Below are 20998 nucleotides of genomic sequence, written 5' to 3' on the forward strand. Positions count from 1 at the left end.
AAGTTTATGTGTTGAAACATGTGCCCTTTTAACAAAAAGCGATTCAAATAAGACACAAGGGTAATTTTTCATTTGTCGGAGATGCAATAAAACCAAATTTCAAATACTCAATGGATATTTTCTGCATTTTTTGTTCTCAGACATTTTAAAATATTTATGAATACAACTTTTACGTACACGCACAGTAATAAAATAATGTCAAGTATCGACTTAATACCAAATGCGACTACACATAACCAGAGCCGTGTTTAACAGGGCGCAAAGGGGGGGGGCAATTGCCCCAGGGCAGCAAATTTTATGATGTTTGACGGGGCGGCAAATTTTGGAGGATCAACATAAAATAAAAATTTATAATTATAATTTTTTTTGTGTGACTGTATAACTATAATAAGTACATATTATTTCGTTTATAAATACCACGAAAAAATCGCTGTCTACCGCTGCATAAAAAAACTTTAAGAGCAATTTTCTGCGATTTTTATTGAATTTACTCATTTATAAAAGTAGGTTACACAAACTATTGTCAAAATTATAATACAAGTAAAAATTATTCTATAATCATCAATTAATATAAAAATTGTTTACAAAAGTTAAATATAAAATACATAATACAGATACCTAATAATTGTTCAATAATATCGCCAATAAAATAATACACAAATTGTTTATAAAAGTTAAATACAAAATACAAATTTATCTAATCTTTATTATAATTAAATGCTACTAATTTTTCTTGTATTATCATTTTTTTCAAAACTACTTGTTTAATTATTAGAATAAAAATGTGAATTTTGACAATAGTTTGTGTAACTTACTTTTATAAATGAGTAAATTCAATAAATATCGCAGAAAATTGCACTTAAGTTTTTAGATTTTTAGTTCGTACTTACATGACACACATTTTAAACTTACTTAGCAACTGAAAAAGTAAAAAAAAAGTTGCAAATGCAACAACATTCGCACCATAATAATAATACAATTAACTGTAAAGCTGCGTACACACGAGTGAACAATAATGCGACGTTCGAAGTGAGCTCACTCGAACACGAACGAGCACGCATGAGCATTCGGACGAATTCTGTTCGTTCGTGTGGACACTTTGTAGTGTGACGTTTAAAAATATACTATGCGTAGCTGTTCGGGTCTATTCCAGAGCTGAATGCAGTTGTTAACATACTTCAGTATCGAAACGTGTCCTGGCTTAAATACAGTGTTAACAATTTTTTTAAAGTTTTGAATTATGAGTTATCATTTACAAGTTGCAAATGCAGCATTTATTGTAATGCATGAACTTAATATGAAAATCAAAGAAAAAAAAGTTCGACGAAAAAGTCACTTTTGGAGATCAAAACTTTACATCGATAATGAAAATAGAGGAGCTAATTTGTTAAATAGTATAAAATCTGATGTACACAGTTTCCATTTTCAAAATTTTACAAGAATGTCATCAGCCGATTTTGAAAAAATTATTAATCTCATCGGACCAAAAATAATCAAACAAGATACAAACATGCGTCCAGCTATTACGGTAACAGTTAGGCTAGCCGTTACGCTGAGATTTCTTGCTACCGGAAATTCATATAGTAGTTTACAATATTTATTCGGCATTTCCAAACAAATAATTTCACGTATAATTCCTGAAGTCTGCATGGCACTTGTTGAAGTTTTAAAAAAATATGTAAAAGTAATACATAAGTAATAAATAATAATGTTTTATGAATAACAGTAAATTTTTATTAATAACATACCGTCACAATTTATTATTATTCATTCAAATTAAAACAATATTTAAAAAACAAAACATACTTTTTCCGTTTTCGTCAAAATTAAAACATAAAAAACAAGACATACTTTTTCGTCAAAATTAAAAAATAAAAAACAAAATATACTATTTCGTCAAAATTAAAATAAAAACAAAGAATATAAAACTTTTTCATTAAAATTAATAAAAGTATTATATAAGGAATATAACATACCTAACCTAGGTATGTTGATTCTAAAGAGGACCCATCTGATGTTTAATATATTGGATTGAAATTAACTGAGTTTGATGTAGATTGTTGTGCTTGTGGCAAATTTTGATAAATAATATGAGGAGAAGAAGTTTGACTTGAAGTATGTGTTGTTGGAGGTGGATTACCATCAAATATCGGTAAAGATGAACTGATATTGCTTACGTTCCCATCAAATTTTCCCATATCTACCTCAAAAAGTATATTGTTGAAATAATACTGAACAAATGATATTGTTTTTGGAGTGTAATTTCGAAGTTTGTTTCCTATATGAGTTCCATATGTAGTACACTCATCGGGTGGTTGTTGACTTAATTCGATGTTCGAAGCAGATTTCTTTAAAATATCAAATGCTTCATCAATTCTGGAGTCTGTATTAGCTAAAATTTTTCGTTTTTTTCCTTTTGGAGGCTGAACTGGACTTTGGCAAGTGAACTCATTGTTATTTGCAGATACAAATTGTTGTTGTTGTGGAAATGTTTGTGTTTCACTTGGATCAAGTGTATCCTCCTCTGACATAAAAACATCGCTTGTGTCTGTGGATGTTTCTCTTTCAATTCCAGTATATGGTGAAGCACACATATCTCTTGCCTCACTTGGAATCTAAAATAAAAAATAACAATAAATATATTAAATTAAATAATAATACCTGTAACACATCGTGATGTAAATTACAATACGTGTGAATATATTATACATATATCGTATTATACATGGTATTATTCATTATTAAGAGGACGCTACACCGAAAGCAAAACGTATACAACGGCCGAGAGAACGCGCTGTTAGGTGTTTTCATGATCCGCAAGCGCGCGGCGTTTAAACCACGCCCACTACTCACAGTCGGTGGCTGGCCGACGATTTTGCTCATTCGGGAGCGACGTTTATTATTTTCTCAACCTTCGTCTTTGACGGATCGCGTAAGTATAAAATGCATACACGTAACACGTATATTATGCCGCCGTAATATTTTTAGTATTCATGCGTACCTATACGCGGCTCGTATTTATTGCATTATTAAATACTTACTTCATAAAAAATGTATTTAATATCTAATATATAACATTATAACTGTATTCTAAACTAATATTACCTAAATATCTAAATATTATGATATTGTAGGTTAATTAATTGAATTTAATATTATTTTACGTTATACCGCTACCTCATAGGTATATTTTTTAAATTACATTTTTTGCGTATTTCTAAACATTATACACTTTTCACACATCAGTCATCTATTTTTTATAAGGTTCTACTTTTCTACCTATCTTACTTACAATCATTTGAAACCTACGATTTACTAATAACTAATAAGTAATAACAAAGATATTATGAATTACGCGTGTATTCAATAATATATTTATTAGTTTGTAATTAATAAATAAAACTCTTGTTTACTTTAATATGCGCATATTGATACCAATACAATAAAACAAAATTTTTCTGAAAGGAAATAAATTGGTTATGGAAATATAATTAGAATAATTAGATACAGTTTATAATGCAAGTAATAACTAATAAAGTTAGATATTTCATATTTTTATTTATAAAACTTTATATGTAGGTACCACACTACTAGTTATATTACTTGGCTTTCTCTCGTTCTCGTATATCACTTTTTAGCATTCTAGTTGGGTAAAGTGGTTGTACTATTTCCGATAGTAAACATTGTAAATAAAATATAAAACAAATAACATTAAAAATATTTTATGTTACAGTATTATTTTTAATATAAGTCTTAATTGTAATTATTAATTATATATATATATTTCACTTACGCTTTAAGTTTATGAATCATTTTAGATTCCCAAAATGTAGAATCATAAAGAATTGTCTATGAATAGCTCAAAAAAAGTCAAAACACTTTGAAAATTTAACCGTGTATATAGAATACTAACATAAACATTTGGTGAAAATTTCAAGTATTTACAGTGATTAGTTTTTGAATTACAACAATATAAAAAAATCGATTTGGTCGAAAACTGGTTTTGCGTAAAAATTCCCGTTTTTCTTTCACTTTTTTTTTGTTTTTCTCGATTTTTTTGAAAACTGTTGGAAAATTTTAACTTTTCACCTCTATAATGCACCAAGGATATTCACTTTGCCATCGGAAACCACCCCTGAAGTTTGAAATTGAAGCATTTTTTCGACTAGTTATGCTGTACACAGACACAAAAAAAAAAAAAAACACACATCATTGTAAAATCAATACATTCATCACTCCGTTCAGAATCTAACACACACATCATTGTAAAATCAATACATTCATCACTCCGTTTAGAATCTAAAACATCCACTTACCCGCTTTTTGTGTTTCTTTTTTAATAATAATAAATAGTTGTGGATTATTATATTTTAGCACTCAACAACATTTGAAATATAAAAACAACATTATAATAATATTATGAACTTTAATATAATTTGATACACATAGGTACTGAGTACAATAGATATACCTAGAATATTATTACTATTTTAATTTTTTTCTTTGTGCCTCCTTTATATATTCGGGTTCTCTAATATCCGTGATTTCGAAGCGTCTACCATAAAGTGGGTCGACAATTTCTGGTAATAAACATTCCATGTAAAACCTAAAAAATAATAATTTTACAATTTGTTGTAATCTAATTAATAACTATGTTACCTACTAATAAAATTAATTTTTACCTTTTAAGTTTTTCGGCCATTTTTGTGTTCCAAAATACTTCGTCATATTGAATTTCCTGTATACTTGTCCAATTAGGGGTATACACTACAAAGTAACACAGTCTGCGATTTGTTATTCGCATTTGTCCCATAACTTGGTAATAATATTTATGCTCGCGTTTAAGTTCAATTCTGTTGTCATTCGTGATGTTGCAGTATTTTAACTAAAAAGAAGCATATTATATTGGCTTATTAATACAATAATAATTCAATTACGTAAACAAAAAATACTTACTAGTTTATTTTTCACAGCGTCAACGGCGTTTAAGGTATTTATTGCCACAAATGGACATTTTATTTCTACTATTCCATTTTCTCCAACCAAACCATCTGAATAATAAAATGTAATGTAATACATTTAATGACTTTTTTAAATATATGTAGGTACCAAAAACGCATACTAATAATTACCAGGACTTGCTGCTAAAAAAGGAAATTCTTTATCGGCAAATAATCCACATAACTCAACAGTCTTTCCACTTAAAACTTCGAATTGAGCTCTACCTTGAGGTTCCATTTCAATACCATAAGAAATTTCTCTCGATGTAATATTTGACCCATAAAGAAGACTCAATACTTTTTTTCGGCAACTTGTATTCTCTCGCATTTTACATATGTCACCGAAATTTGATGCAGTAAGCCTCTTCCTTCTTTCATTGTACCAGTCTTGGCTATGACTTTGTTCTTTTGTAGTACATTCAAGTTCTTTTCGATCAACTTTTTCCAATTTTTTAAAAAATAAATTTTGATTTCTACTTAATTCTTTCTTGGTAAGAATATCATCTAAGGGTTCTGCTAAACCATAGTGCATATCCGGTCCACTAAATCGAGTTGTAGTTAATTTAGATCGTTTTTTGCCACTTTCAAATAATCGTTTCCTTACTATAGTTGTATTTTTTCTAATTCTGTCAATGTTTTTTAAATATCGTTTAGCAAACATACCTAAATATATTAAATTAAATTATAATTAATTGTATTAATAATTAAAACAATAAATACGTTTTAAATTTATACCTGGGCTTTTGAAAACTATTTTTTTTATGTACAACTCGTAAATAGTTTTTTGAATTAAATGCCACTACAGCTGCCTCGACTCTAGTAGTGTAGTTATTTTTTTTGTGTGAAATTAATTCTTTTGCCTCCAACATGTTTATTAATCAAGCTATTTAATTGCTCGCATGGGTTATTGTCTACATTTTCTATAAGGCTATCTGCATTAACTGATAGTCTGTACACTATGTTCCGAATATGTCCCATCATTCCTGCTTTCTCAGCATCAGGAACAAGATTCATTTCACCCAATTTCGGACCAGAATAAAAATATTGAGCACAGTTCTTGTGTTCACCAAGTCTGTGATAAACACTGTTTGATATATCTCGTCTTAGTTCTAAAAATAAGTAATATAATAAATAATAATAATACATATTTACCTATATTGTCCTATGATCGATAGCGTTATTTGTTTTAAGGTAACTGTTACTAATCATATAATTTTATTTTTATAATTTTCATAGATTATTTATTTTATTAAGTGATTTCTTTCTATTTATACGAAAATTTAATAAAATGTTCTAAATATTTTGAGATAGGTGTATAACATAATATTATCTTTTCAATTTTTAATAATTATAATAGTAACAGTCATCATACACCTATTATAATCAATCATAATATTCTTAAAAATACCTGCAATTTTTTGTTGAATAGATGAACCGCGGTTATTTAAATGATAATCTGTTGCTTTTGTTATGTCAGAACGAAAACGTACAATATTTTTAACAATGCATTTTCTGACAGTTATTGGGTAGTCGGTTCGTTTCGTGAGTGCCATCAGTTTGGTGCAGTAATTTCTTAGTAGGTGATTCCGACATTCAATTTTTTTAACTTTAAAATCGCTTCCGTAAGGTAACACATCGTTTAACCTTTTGGTTACACTACTGTCACCATCACCTAATTTAATATTATAAACAATTGAAATCAAATGTAATTTTTTAAATATATTAATAATTAATAAATGAAATAAATGAATTTAATTAGTAAATTATTTACCGATAAGTTTGTTGTATTTTAGACCATGCATACTGAGGCTATGTGTAAACCCATCTAAAATAGAATCGGCTTCCATTGCAGTCGATGTTTTTTTCCAATTCAGAAAACATAAATGGCTAGGGGGTTTTTCTTTTTCAACATTAGCTCGTTGGCAAACACAACAGTAACGATTTCGTACACCAACAAACAGAACCTTTTTTTGTTTTTAAACCAATGATTGCGGCCTACATTAAAATAAAATTATTATTTCACTTTTGTATGATAACAATTAAAATATATCTTACAGCTCCAGAAAATGCATTGAACTTCGTCTTATAACTTCTTTTGGACCATTGTCCATCCGCAATAACAGTGCACATAGGGATTCCTTGCTCATCAACATTTCCGCTTTCTATAGCTATTCGTCGCTCTTCTTCGCCAGCTTTTTTCAACTCCTCGATAAGAGCGTCATTAACAGCATCGCTCACAGTAGATAATTTTTTTTAAGTATGAGGTTGACGATAACGAAGGAATTTCTACTGAGGCGCAAAATTCACTAAGTTGAGTTTGACCTATTCCTGTATAAACATAAAGGGAAATAATATAAAATACATTTTAAAAAAATGTCTATATACCTAATAGGTATTACCTACCTATAAGTGGCATATTTTTATTTTTTTTCTGAGGGGGATGTGTCTTTTTTATCAGTAAATAATTCTAAAAACGGGTTTTAGGGGTTCCCTAAAATGTAAGACACCCCCCTTCCAAAAAAAAAAAAAAAAAATTATCCAAAATACGCCACTGACCTAACCTAACCTCTAAACTATAAAATATACAGGTATAAAGTAAATATTTTATTTATTATAGAATTCTAAAATACATACCGACAGCCAAAGTACCATTAATAACTGCAAGGTTAATTCCTAAGTACTTGGGTTCATTAATATTTTCCGAATTAATTGAAGATTTTATACCACACATTTTGCACTTAAATTGAAATATTGAATTGAATCCTTTACGAATTTCTTTCTGAAATTCCATGTCAATGAATGAACAGTCAAATTTGTCATGTTTACTCTGTTGAATTTGTGCGAATATATGTTGTATATCAACAATCCTACGACCTTCGAGTGACCTAAGAAATATTTAAAATCGCTTATAAGTTATAACATATTTGAACAAGTATGTACAGTCGTAAGTATAGGTAGTATATGATAATAATAATAATATATAAGTACATTGTAATAATAGTATCGTCTTCTCTTGAATCTTCATACTCGATAGGTAAAGCAGTGTTAGTAATGGCAGAAATATTGGGATCTGATATACCAAACAATTCCACTTCTGAACTATTTGCATCAGCATTTATATCTTTGCGTGGAGTACTGACAAGCGAAAAGCCACAAGTTTTCAACTGCGATTGTATTATGCAGTCAACATTAATAGCTGGTTGATCAGTCATAACAGAAGTATCAGATATACCTAAGTTCATTGGTTCTGGTGTTTCTAATAGATGATTTTTATTTTTAATTCTATACAACATAATGAACATAACATTTTAGAATTTTACGATGAACGGAGTAATGAATATTATATTGATATTTTTTGTGTCTGTGTCCAGAATTACTAGTCGAAATAAAATATTGTGCCTATGCATTTTGATAATTTTTGAATGTACCTATTGATTTTACAAATTTACAATGATGAATGTTTTTTTTTTTTATTTTTTGTCTGTCACCACCTTTTAGAGCAGTAAAAATGTTTCGATTTTCTTTAGCAGTACCTTTTCTGATAGCAAAGTGAATCCAGTTGGAACTTGGGGGGAGGGGGGAGGTCAAGAGTAAAAATTCCCCAGTATAGTTTTCAAAAGCGCCGTGAAAAATTAAGGAAAAACGCGAATTTTTTCTCAAAACCAACATTTTCTATACACCATAACATCTTAAAAATATTTTGATTTATCTTGAGCTGTTTACGAACATTTTCAGTTTCCAATTTTTTTTAGGTTTTTGTTCTATAGATGTCTATACAATTTCATTTGTTAGGTAAAAAAGCTAGACAATTTAATACAATGCTCCTAATTTATTGTTACAATGAAAAATATTAAAAATCCTTAGTCACAGTTTTTTTTTTCTAAGCATTTAAAGTTCATAAATTGACAAAATATGGAAAAATCAACTTCAGGGGTGGTTTCCGATGGCAAAGTGAATATCCTTGGTGCATTATAGAGGTGAAGAGTAAACATTTTCCAACAGTTTTAAAAAAAATCGAGAAAAACAAAAAAAATGTGACAGAAAAACGGGAATTTTTACGCAACACCATTTTTCGACCAAATCGATTTTTTTATATTGTTGTAATTCAAAAATTAATCACTGTAAATACTTGAAATTTTCACCAAATGTTTATGTTAGTGTTTTCTATACACTGTTAAATTTTCAAAGTATTTTGAATTAAATTTTTAATTTTTTTTAGTATTTTTTTTAAAATAACGATAAAATTTTTTTGGCCGGCCAGAAAATCTTTAAAATTTAATACAAGGATTCTTATAAGTTGTTCTTAAAATCATAAAAAAAAAATCCAAAATCGTTGGTCACAATTTTTTTTTATAAGTGCGTAAAGTTCGAATTTATACGAAATATGTCAAAATTGCGAAAATTTGCAAGTAATTTTGTGGATGAAAAATCGTAAAAATTTTTTCTTTCATAACTAAGTTTTGAAAATTTGGTACAAGGTTCTCCATTCATTTTTCTTCAAATATTTGTAAAAAAAACTCTGACTGAAAGAGAAATCATCTCCGTTCAGAATCGTTTTTCGTATACAATAATAACTATCATTGCATTCAAATTTAACAAACACATTATAGTGACCTACTCTATGACCGAGATCCACCCCACTCCCTAATATACAGTAGAGCGACATCCACTTACCCGCTTTTTTTCATATGCGTTTGAAGTTCAATTATTGACAAATTCGTCAAAATCACGAATATTTGCAAATTATTTTGTAGTTAAAAAATGTATAATTTTTTAGGTACATTAGATATTTATTATTGGTATAGTATATACTATATAATATAATATTATTATATACTTACTGTAGGTTTTGTTGATTGCCCCCACGAACTTTTTTCATACGAGTACTTAAAGTTACTCTTCTCGTAGATCTTTTAATAGTTCTATTTTTTTTTGGAGACATCGCAAATATTATAATAACGTTCTTGACTCTTGAAAAACACTTTACATTTTATAAATCAAAATCACAAATTCACAAGACTCAATACTTATACGATAAGCTAATGACAGACTGAACAGTTTAATTGATTATCTAATTTATATCAAACACCATAGATAATAATCGTAGAATTTGTCTATATCAATAATTCTGTTATTATTATTTTTATTAATAGTCTGAAATAGTGTTAAAACTCTATTCTTAGAATCGCCGACGGAACCCCAGACGTCGGGCACCGGACCGATAACGATATGTTTATGTATGTATGGGGGTGGGGGAAATCTTGTTCACCAAAACGCCACGGGTTGTTGCAGCACTGCTGTAGACGACGAAAAGTCGAAACTACGGTTTTATAAAATGTTGAAAGAAAAACACGTTTCATGCGAGCTCAGTGTTTGAAGCGTGTGGTAATAGTATCAACACCAAATTTTCACACAGTATAGATCAGAAGTTTACCTGTGTCATAGCGTCGTTTTTTTTTCGATATCTTATTAGTTCTACCTTTAAAAAGGTTTTGAAAATTTGTTTTTTTTATGTTTTTTCAAAATTAAATTTAAAAATATTGAGTTAAGTTAAAAAAAAAAAAAACGACGCTATGACATAGATAAACTTTTGACCTATATAGTGTGAAAATTTGGTATCCATTATATTACCACACGCTTCAAACACTGATCCCGCGTGAAACGTATTTTCGGTAAAATATTTCGGGTGTGTGGCGTCCTCTTAATACATTTTCAAAATATTTGCGAGCGTGTTAGCGGAGCGATGAATTTATTGATATCACAATGGTGAATGTTTTTTTTTTTTTTTTAATTATTGTCGATAATAATTGTTTCACTCAGTTAAAATAATTTAAAATTTAATACAATGGTTAGGTTAACATGGTCTTATTAACATTTATAAAAAAAAAAATTAAAAAAATGATTATTTCAAATGTCTATAAATAGCACGAAAAAAGTCAAAATATTTTGAAAATCAAATCACGTAAAGAAAATGGTAATCTAAATAACTGGTAAAATTTTCAAGTATTTACGACTTATACTATTTGAATAACAACAAATATTAAAAATCGTTTGAGGCTAAACCGTTATTTAACGCGGTTTTGTAAAAAATTAAATTTCAAACACTCATAAAAATTTTTTGTCTGAATCCGGTAGAGTTTTTTTATACAGATAATTGAAGAAAAATGTATGGAAAACCTTGTACCAAATTTTCAAAACTTAGTTATAAAAGAAAAAAAATTTACGATTTTTCAACCACAAAATTACTTGCATATTTTCGCAATTTTGACATATTTCGTATAAATTCGAACTTTAAGCACGTATAAAAAAAAATTGTGACTAACGATTTCGGATTTTTTTTTATCACTTTAAGAAAAACTTATAAAAAACCTTGTATTAAATTTTCAAGATTTTCCGGCCGACTGAAAAAATTTTATCGTTATTTTAAAAAAAAATACTAAAAAAAATTAAAAATTTCAATTGTCTATAAATAACTCAAAAAAAGTCAAAATTCTTTGAAAATTTAACTGTGTATGGAGAACGCTAACATAAACATTTGGTGAAAATTTCAAGTATTTACATCGATTAGTTTTTAAGTTATAGCAAAATAAAAAATTCGATTTTGTCGAAAACTGGTTCAATATTTAGAAAAAAAGCATAAAAGTTTGGCTACAATATATTTTTTGATTATGTAAACTAATTAATTAATTATGTAAACTTCGATTAATGTTTATATTAAGCCACAACAAAAAAAAATATTTAGATATTTAGTATTTAAGGTTCCTAAACGTTGAAACACAAACAAAAAAAATAATGTTAAATTTAACATTGATTTATAAACCTACAATTTATTAGTAAAATATTAAAGTTTAAAGAGAAATTAAATACAAATTATTACTTAAACAACAGTATTTAAATCTTTATATCATAATTTATGTAAAACATATTTTAATGTTTATTAAACCATGAAAAATAAATATTTAGTATTTAAGGTAGCTAAACATTTAAACGTGAACAAAATGATAATGGTTATTTAAACATTAACTTTTAAATATTATATTTAATGATTAATTTCAAACTTTAAAATAGAAATGAGGCGTGGCAAGGCAAAGTGATTTAAGTGCCAAAATTTAATTTTTTGGCAAATCAATAAAAACTGTCCCAAATTTACAAAAACAATTAAATTTTTATTTTTCAAATTTTGATAAATCATGAAGTATAAGATTTAACAAATTATAAAAAAAATTTTGACAAATTATAAAAAACAAATATTTTAAAGAATAAGAGTGTCAGAAATGATCTATGTCCAACAGTTTAAGCACTTAATATTTTTTCAAAATACAACCTATTTTCTTCACTTAAATACTGTAACATAGCTTGGAGGTCTTTTTTCTTCGTTTCTTTTAGTGGCACTACACCCGGAAGACTTTCAATTTCTGCATTTATAAGGTTTTCAATTTGTATTCCTCGTTTAAAAATGTTACATGTTTGAAACGGCAATAGGGAACTAAAATTGTTCTTAAAATAAACGATTCCTGGGCTATCTTTTGTCACTTTCAACTAAGCAACTTTACTTATTCCCAGCTTCGATGTATCCAAAAATTTTGCAGAGGCAGTGTCAAAATCAAAAAATGTTTTTTTCCCCATGTCAATAACCTTGAACGGTCTGTCAAGTCTAGAGCTGCGAATAACACGCTTTACATCGTTCACATTGAATAACTTAGATCGTTTAGCTCGTTTTTCAATTGTAGCAAAGTCTCTATCTGAAGCTGAGTAGCTATGACCTGATATAAAAAATGTATGTTCAATCGTATCAAATGTGCCATTGACAACCAACCATATGTAAAGGAAAAGAAGCATCCTATTTTTAAGTTGCCCTGCACTGTTATCACTCCAAACTGTTAGATGACGTTTGTAGGAAGAGAGATGTCCTGAATTAATAGCTTTCATTAAACATGAGGCAATTTGGTTCCCTCCTCGCCCTTATTGCCCCTCATGCCACACGCACATGATGCCATTGGATGTGTCTGTTACATGAATTCCAAAGTTAAAGCATGAAAGCTGACGACTGTAATACATGCTAGTATGGGATAGTTTAGGCAGTGGGTAGACTTTTTGTAGATCCATAGTAATAGTACACGTTTGACTTCCAGGTAATGTACTTTTCGCAGCATCAACTTTAATAGCTTCGGTGACAGCATCGACTTTACGATGGTGTAATTCAAGTTCTGTCTTACCTGATGAGGCTACCAGTACGTTATTGTCCTTTCGTTTAAGATCAAGAACATCACACGTTTTGCACGTATCCACTCTTGGTCTTTTAAATGAAAGCTTAAGAAAGTCTTTTAAAAAAACAGATCGAAAAAATTTATACGAAATCGTTGTCTCAGAATTTTTAACTTTGTAAGCCAAGTATATTCTGTTTATGTTTAGATCCGGACTTAAGTAGTCTTTTTTCTGACTTGGCCCGACTGTAATGACTTTCGTCTCTGGGAAAGCTATTAATATGGTTTTTAACCATTTGCCTGTCCTTTAAAGTATATTTGAACGTTTTTACCCCACCGCGTTTGTCTTTAAAAGTAGTAAAACCAGCTTTTTTTCTTTTAACAAGAATTGTCACTTTTTGAGGACTGATAGCAAAAATGTCAATAATAACAACGACAAAAATAAAAATAGCATGAATGGACTTAGATCAATTAGAGCGAATGCCATGTGTGGACATACAGACAGCTCCATCTATAATATTGCTTACCAACAATTTATTGATAGTTTGGAGATAGATCTCTTTACACAGTATTGGTATGGGCACATAGATCATTTTGGTGTAAAAAAAAGTATTTTTCAATTTTTGGCACTTAGATCACTTTGCCTCGCCACGCCTCAAATCTAATACAAGATTTAGTTAAATGTTGAATTTTAAATATTTCATTTTTAAACATTCAAAGAAATGTTAAATTAGCTTTATATTAATAGATTGTTATTTTTAACCTTTATTAAATATTAATTAAAACATTAATATTTCAATATTTAATTATTAATGTATTTAAATGATACATTTAATGTTTAAAATTACAAAATGTTTATTGGGATATGAGTTGATTAACTTAACGTTTTAACTTAATTTTTTTTTTAATGTAGATGCCTTCCACGTTAAATGAGTGGCTTAATATTTCAAAACAATTTGAAACGACATGGAATTATCCTAATTGTATTGGTTCTATGGATAGAAAACACGTAGTCTTGCAATCTCCAATGAACAGTGGTACCCAGTATTTCAATTATAAATCTTGTTTTAGCATTGTATTGTTTGCATTAGTCGATGCTGACTACAATTTTCTCTTTGTCGATATTGGGTGTCAAGGACGTATTTCGGACGGAGGAGTGTTCAAAAATTCTGAATTAAACAAAAAAATAAAAAGCGGAAAATTAAATTTGACCTCACCAGTACCTTTGCCAGGGAAAAATGTAGACATACCATTCGTTATTCTTGCAGATGGGGCTTTTGCCTTAACAAATCATATTATGAAACCGTATTCTGGAACCCACGATAAAGGTACAAAAGAAAGAGTATTTAATTACCGTTTGAGTCGTGCACGACGAACTGTTGAGAACGCATTTGGTATCTCATCTGCCGTCTTTCGTGTTTTAAGGGGCGATTGTAAACTCCGCCGATTTACAGGTAGTTGATTTTAGGGTTGGATTTATAACATGTAAATTCCACCGATACATTTTTTTTTACCTGAAAAAAAATGTAAACTCCACCGATACGTATTTTTGACCTGAAAACACGTAAACTCCACCGATGGTAAAATCCACAGATTAAAACTATATGTATAGAATATACACATCAACTTTCGACTGACTTATCTTAAACTTCATCTTAACGACCGCAGATAAAATCATATCGCAATATCGCGAAACGAATGCATTCGATAAAATATTTTCGGAGACACATTTTAGTGCGTCCGTTGATTTCAAAATGAACACATTAAGTGAATTAACCAGTGAACGTGGAAATATGTTGCTTTGTTTGAATAATTTTAAATATTACAAACAAACAATTTTAAAATCCGGTGAAGAAAAGTGGCGGTGTGAAAATAAAAAGTGTTCCGCGGTTTTAAAAACAATTAATTCTGGAGAAAATCGTTTAATTACATTTCAACGAACAGAACATACTCATGATGCGTCAACCGAAAATAGCCTTCAGCGACAAGTGCTTAGTACTGGAGCAAAACGAAAGGCCTTAGAAAATAATTGTGTAGCACCAAGGAAAATTATCAAACACGCATTAGACGAAAGTTCATTGGATGGAAATAACAGTACAATACAGGTTAGAGATGTAAACTATGCTAAAAGAAATTTATACAATACTAGGAGAAAGACAATACCAAAAATACCTATAAATTCATTTGACGTCCATAATTTTTTAAATGAAACCCAATGTATGACGAGTAGAAATGAAAATTGTCTTCAATATAATAGTAAAGAAAATGGTATTATTATATTCTGTTGTAAAATAAACTTTGAGGCTATGTGTAAAACAGAAATTGTTTACATGGATGGAACATTTACATATTGCGTAAAGTATTTTTGCAGTTGTTTACGATACATGGATACCTAAATGGCCATTACGTTCCTTTGTGTTTTTGTGTATTAAAAGATAAACACGTGTCCACTTATTCTGAATGCTTTAAAATTATTAATGAAATATGTTCATCTTATGGTTTTGTTTTTGAACCAAAAGAAATCATTGTTGATTTTGAAAAAGCAATACACAATGCATGTGATTTAATTTGGCGAAATGCGAAATTAATGGGTTGTAGGTTTCATGTAACACAAAGTTGGTGGAGAGCAATCCAAAGATTTGGTTTAACTGAAGATTATAAAAAAAAAAACCGAAGTAGGTGATTGGCTTAGAATTTGCTTTGGATTAGTATTTTTAGACTCTGAAGATGTTTCTAATTTTTTTGCAATGGAATTAATGTCTATAAAGCCCGAAAACTCAAAATTAACACAATTTTCAGATTATATTTTAGACACCTATACTCCGTTTCAAAAGAGAAGACACCGGGCGGCGACCAGTTTCCGTTCGGCGGCGCGCATCCCCCACTTTGTCCCAGGGAACCACTTGTTTGATTAGCATGGTTGCTAGCGCTCCTAACCGATGATAAATATTTGACTGGTCGTTATACCGAACGATTCAAATTCCAATCTTTTGTGTGTATCATTTGTAATATCCTGTTTACACGCAGCACACCGTCACTAGCAAACGCTCAGTACCTAAATTGCATTTGATTTTTCATTATTATTTTTTTAATTTTATTTTGTTTACCGAAGAAGAAATGGCTGGAGTAGAATTTTCGTCGCCGGTTAAACAAAATATCAAAGGAAAGGTATGTATATTTTTTTAACTTGAATCAATTGTTTAAGAAAATGAATATCGACCATTTCATAGAAGCCGTAAAGTAACAAATATTCAAATTTAAAAACGTGACATAATATAAGAAATTTAATTAAATTTTGAAAAACAGTCGATTAAAAAATGAAGTTCATGCGGTTTAAGTTATTAGTTGAATCAAGGGTTGATTATAAGCCTTATATAAAATATATTAAATTTTATAATCAAAAATACGAAATATAACATGAAAAAACAAATTACTAATGTTTAAACTATATTCATTTCATTAACAAAATTAAATAAAAAGTAAACCGAATACTACTTCTTTACCAATTAAAAAATTTAACGCTTTATACTATAACATCTATTACAAAGATTTAGTTAAAGAAATATTTATAAAACTGTTGAACAAGATACTGATACCCACTTTTTTCTATAAAAAAGTATTTTGTAACTGTAACTAATTTATACACCTAAGTATAACATTTATTTTATATTAAAGTGTTTTTCTGTGATATACATGAGACACGTATAAAATATTTTTTTTCTAGGATATTTAACACAAAAACGTATTACCATGTGGTAAACCGATATGTTCTATTGTTTCCTTATGAGTCGTTTTGTATCCATATAAGGACATACCAACTGTGCCCAAATGACCTTTTTTTTTTGTTAACTGTGCATCTGTGTCTGAAACTTATTTCAATATAGGTATACAGCATTTTAATTCACTACGTTATCTTTTATGTAACAAATGTGAACTGTTTATAACTATATAAGTTATAAGGCAAATAACTATTATTTACAGTTATTCAATTTAATAGTTTGGTAGGCAATAACACGTGTTTGGGCATTTTATCCAAAATCACATATCGAGTTTTTACGATAATATTTTAATATATATTATAGCGAGTATGCATATGAACCACCAATTTGAGAAATGACTTAAGTCAATAAAAGGTTATTCGGAGAAAATAATAAAAAACTTTTTTTAAAGAACCAGTTACCAATACAGTATGTAAATTAACTAGAATGTCAGTAGTTGTGATTCGAAAAATAATTCAGATATTGTAATGCAGTTTTTTTCAATGTAAATATGACTAATTGCCTACCTTTAATATTGGTCAAAGTAAAAATAATAAAAAACCACTTACATTTTTTTGAACATTTGAAAACAGCTATTTCATAGAGTTATTTACTTGTAATATGAAGAAAAAATAATATTGAAATCCGTTTAATTTTGAAAGATCGAAAGAAACTTCTATTTAAAAAAATAAAATATAAAAATATAAAAAAATATTATAGTTAAATTGTATATTTTTAGTAACTATAATGATCAGAACTCATAACTTCTAGCATTTACACATTTCTTTTTAGAGGATCTGGAGACGTATATTTGAGCTATTAATTTGTTTTAAAAACCTAAGATGTTAAATGTGAAATTCTATGTTGCATATTTTTGCATATTTAAAAGTTAAAATGATGTTTTGCTTTTTTAAGTCTTTCTCAGTACCGTAGCCTTAAAACATTTTTTTCTTAATAACAACAAGTAATTATAGAAGTATTAATTATTTATATTTGTAATTACATTACTTTTTAAACTCAAAAAAAATGTAAATTTACCAAATAAATAAAAAATTAACTTAAAAAAATTTAGTTACAATTTTGATAAGGAATTAGTAATGTAATTTAATTACCAAAAAATAGTAATTTCACCAACACTGGAAATTACGTAATATAAAACTGCTCATTATTCATTTATAAACTTAACTTTTGTAAAAAAAAATCAACCCAACACGTGAATATTCGATTTTGATAGGTAGGATATGAAAATAAAATACAATACGATGTAATAATTCAAACACAATTTAAAACTACTAACAACTTAAAACTTATTTTATATTGGTAGGTACTATTAATTTTACTATATGCAATGCAATTTTAAAAATATAAAGATTAATTTAAAGATATTATCTTTTTTTTACGATGAAACTATTCATACTACTTTACGTTATTTCCAGTAAGGTATAATGAACTCGAAAGTTAATTACACAAATTATATGGTATACATTTATTGTTTTAAAATAATTTATTAAATAATTCTACAATTTTAAAATACTTTCAATTTTAAATTTCGAAATGTTTTTTATAAAAATTAATGTTGTGCAAATCCAGTGCTTGGTAAATAATATTCTCGCTTTCAAACATTTTTTTAAAAACTATTATTGTGATAAATTAGTATAAAAAATTTAAAAAAAAAATGTTAAGTAATATTACTATTGTAGTACTAAATTTCTCACTTCATTTAAAAACGTTTAAAATTGAAAAAGTCGATTTTCATTTTTATAAAAATGTAGATAACAAGATATATTTATTTTTTTTAGTTTGTTTGTTCACGTCAACGTGAAATGATAATCAATGCGTATAAATCCAAATTGGCAGTCGATCCAAATTTGACTGTTAGAAAGGCGCGCGAAATCCTCTCTAAGGAATTGGGAATTGGTCAAAAGACAATTTCAAACACAATTGCCCAATATCGCGAAAACAAAACAGTGTCTTCGCCAAACAAAATAAAAATTTTCAAAAACGTTGAAACAAAAGTAGACGATTTTGATAAATATGCCATCAGAAGGAAAATCCATCAGTTTTGGTTTAATCGTGAACTGCCGACGTTAGATAAAATGTTGACGGTAGTTAATGAAGATAAAAGTCTACCAAATTTCTCCCGCACATCATTATATCGATTAATGAAATCCATGGAATTCGAATATGCTAAACGAGGTCGTAACAGCGCGTTACTTGAAAAAAACGAGATAATTCTTTGGCGAAGACGGTACATTAGAGATTTACGAAAATACAGAGAAGAAGGTCGTCAAATTTATTTTCTCGACGAAACTTGGGTAAATGCTGGAGATGTTACGAGCAGAATATGGAGTGACAATACTGTACAATCTAGCCAAGACGCTTTTTCCCAGAGACTATCAACAGGCGCAGTCAATCCCACAGGTAAAGGGAAGCGACTCACAGTAGTTCACATAGGGTCCGAAGACGGATTTGTTCCAGGTGGGCTTCTATGTTTCGAATCCAAAAAAAACACCCAAGACTATCACGACGAGATGAATGGGGATTCTTTTCGTGATTGGTTGGAAGGTGTTTTGCCGAGACTCAAGGAAAATTGTGTAATTGTGATGGACAACGCTCCTTATCACTCAGTGAAAAAAAGAGAAATGTCCAACTACGCAATGGCGAAAGGCAGACATCATCAATTGGCTCACAAGTAAAGGGGAGGTAATCGATAACTCGATGATAATTCCGGAGTTATTAGAAGTGGTAAAACGATTGAAACCTTTGTATTCAACCTATGTGATTGACGAAATGGTTAAGGAGCAAAACAAAGTAGTCTTACGTTTACCTCCCTACCACTGTGAGCTAAATCCTATAGAATTAGCTTGGTCTGTCGTCAAAGATCACGTAAAAGCCATCAACAAAACTTTTAAGCTAGCCGACGTACATAATCTTCTAATCGAAGGTACTGTAAAAGTTACTGTTGAGATGTGGAAAAACTTTATCAGCCACACCACGAAAGCAGAAGACAAGTTTTGGGACATGGATAATTTGATTGATGAACTGATGGCAGAACAACAGAGAGTTGTACTAACTATCGGCAATTCTGATGACGAAGATGATTCTGATTTTTCTGATTTTTAATGTTTTTTTATTTTTGTGTAAATATTTAATTTGTAAAAAATTGTCAATAGTAAAAAAAAATCAGTCACATAAAATATTTAATTTGTATATTTTGTGACTGAAGTTTTTTTACTATTGACAATTTTTATTTTTTAATTTATGTGTAAATATTTAATTTATATATTTTATGTGACTGATTTTTTTTTACTATTGACAATATTTTTATTTTTTATACATTATATAGTTACTCGTTTGTACATTATTATTTCAATATTTGTGTATTTTATATTTATCATACAGATATATCTAATTTAATCTATAATAAATTCCGTATTTTTTATTATGGACTTATTAATAAGTATTATGTTTGCTAATAAAATTAATTTTTTTTTAAGTACAGCTATTTATATAGGACTAAGCATAATTCAGACATAATTATTTGGGAAACCGATTATTATTACGCAGTAACTTGTATTTGTTTAATTTTGTTGTACGGCATTGATTTCATTCTTTGTAATTCGGTGTATACACATCGACAATAGTCGGTAAAGTTCGGAAATGATCATCGGCGTATGGTAGTGGGGGAAATTGTGGTAAAGCGTTGCTACGCTCGTCATTCGAGCTGCGCAAAACCGGTGTCTTCTCTTTTGGAACGTAGTATACACTACAGAAGAAGCATTATTTCCACCAAATATTTGGGCTCAATGTAACGCTGAATTGAATTTAACTACAAATGCATGCGAGTCGTTTCACTCACATTTAGCTCAGTCATTTACTAACACACATCCAAATATACATCACTTTACAAAAGCTCTACTAGATATTCAATCATTCACTTACATTAAATTAAACAGTATTAACCCGTAAGTGGTATGGTGAAAATAAATCACGCTAATGGTATGGTGCGGTCTCCTGGACCACTTAATTTTGTTAA

General features: G+C 28.8%; 1 protein-coding gene and 1 pseudogene across 1 annotated transcript; both read right to left on the reverse strand.

Moving 5' to 3' along the window:
* Nucleotides 1-1976: 1976 nt before the first annotated feature.
* LOC112595387 overlaps nt 1977-20998 on the reverse strand; it is a 26659-nt pseudogene continuing 7637 nt past the window's right edge.
* LOC112595388 lies at nt 4486-6275 on the reverse strand. Its single transcript, XM_025340551.1, has 3 exons — nt 6246-6275; nt 4683-4819; nt 4486-4606 (listed from the first exon to the last, which is right to left on the reverse strand). The coding sequence occupies exons 2-3, from the start codon at nt 4811-4813 to the stop codon at nt 4486-4488; spliced, it is 252 nt and encodes an 83-aa protein (XP_025196336.1). The 5' UTR covers nt 4814-4819; nt 6246-6275.

The sequence above is a fragment of the Melanaphis sacchari genome, unplaced genomic scaffold (assembly GCF_002803265.2).
Source record: "Melanaphis sacchari strain LSU unplaced genomic scaffold, SCAv2.0 Contig274_pilon_pilon, whole genome shotgun sequence".
NCBI classification, from domain to species: domain Eukaryota; kingdom Metazoa; phylum Arthropoda; class Insecta; order Hemiptera; family Aphididae; genus Melanaphis; species Melanaphis sacchari.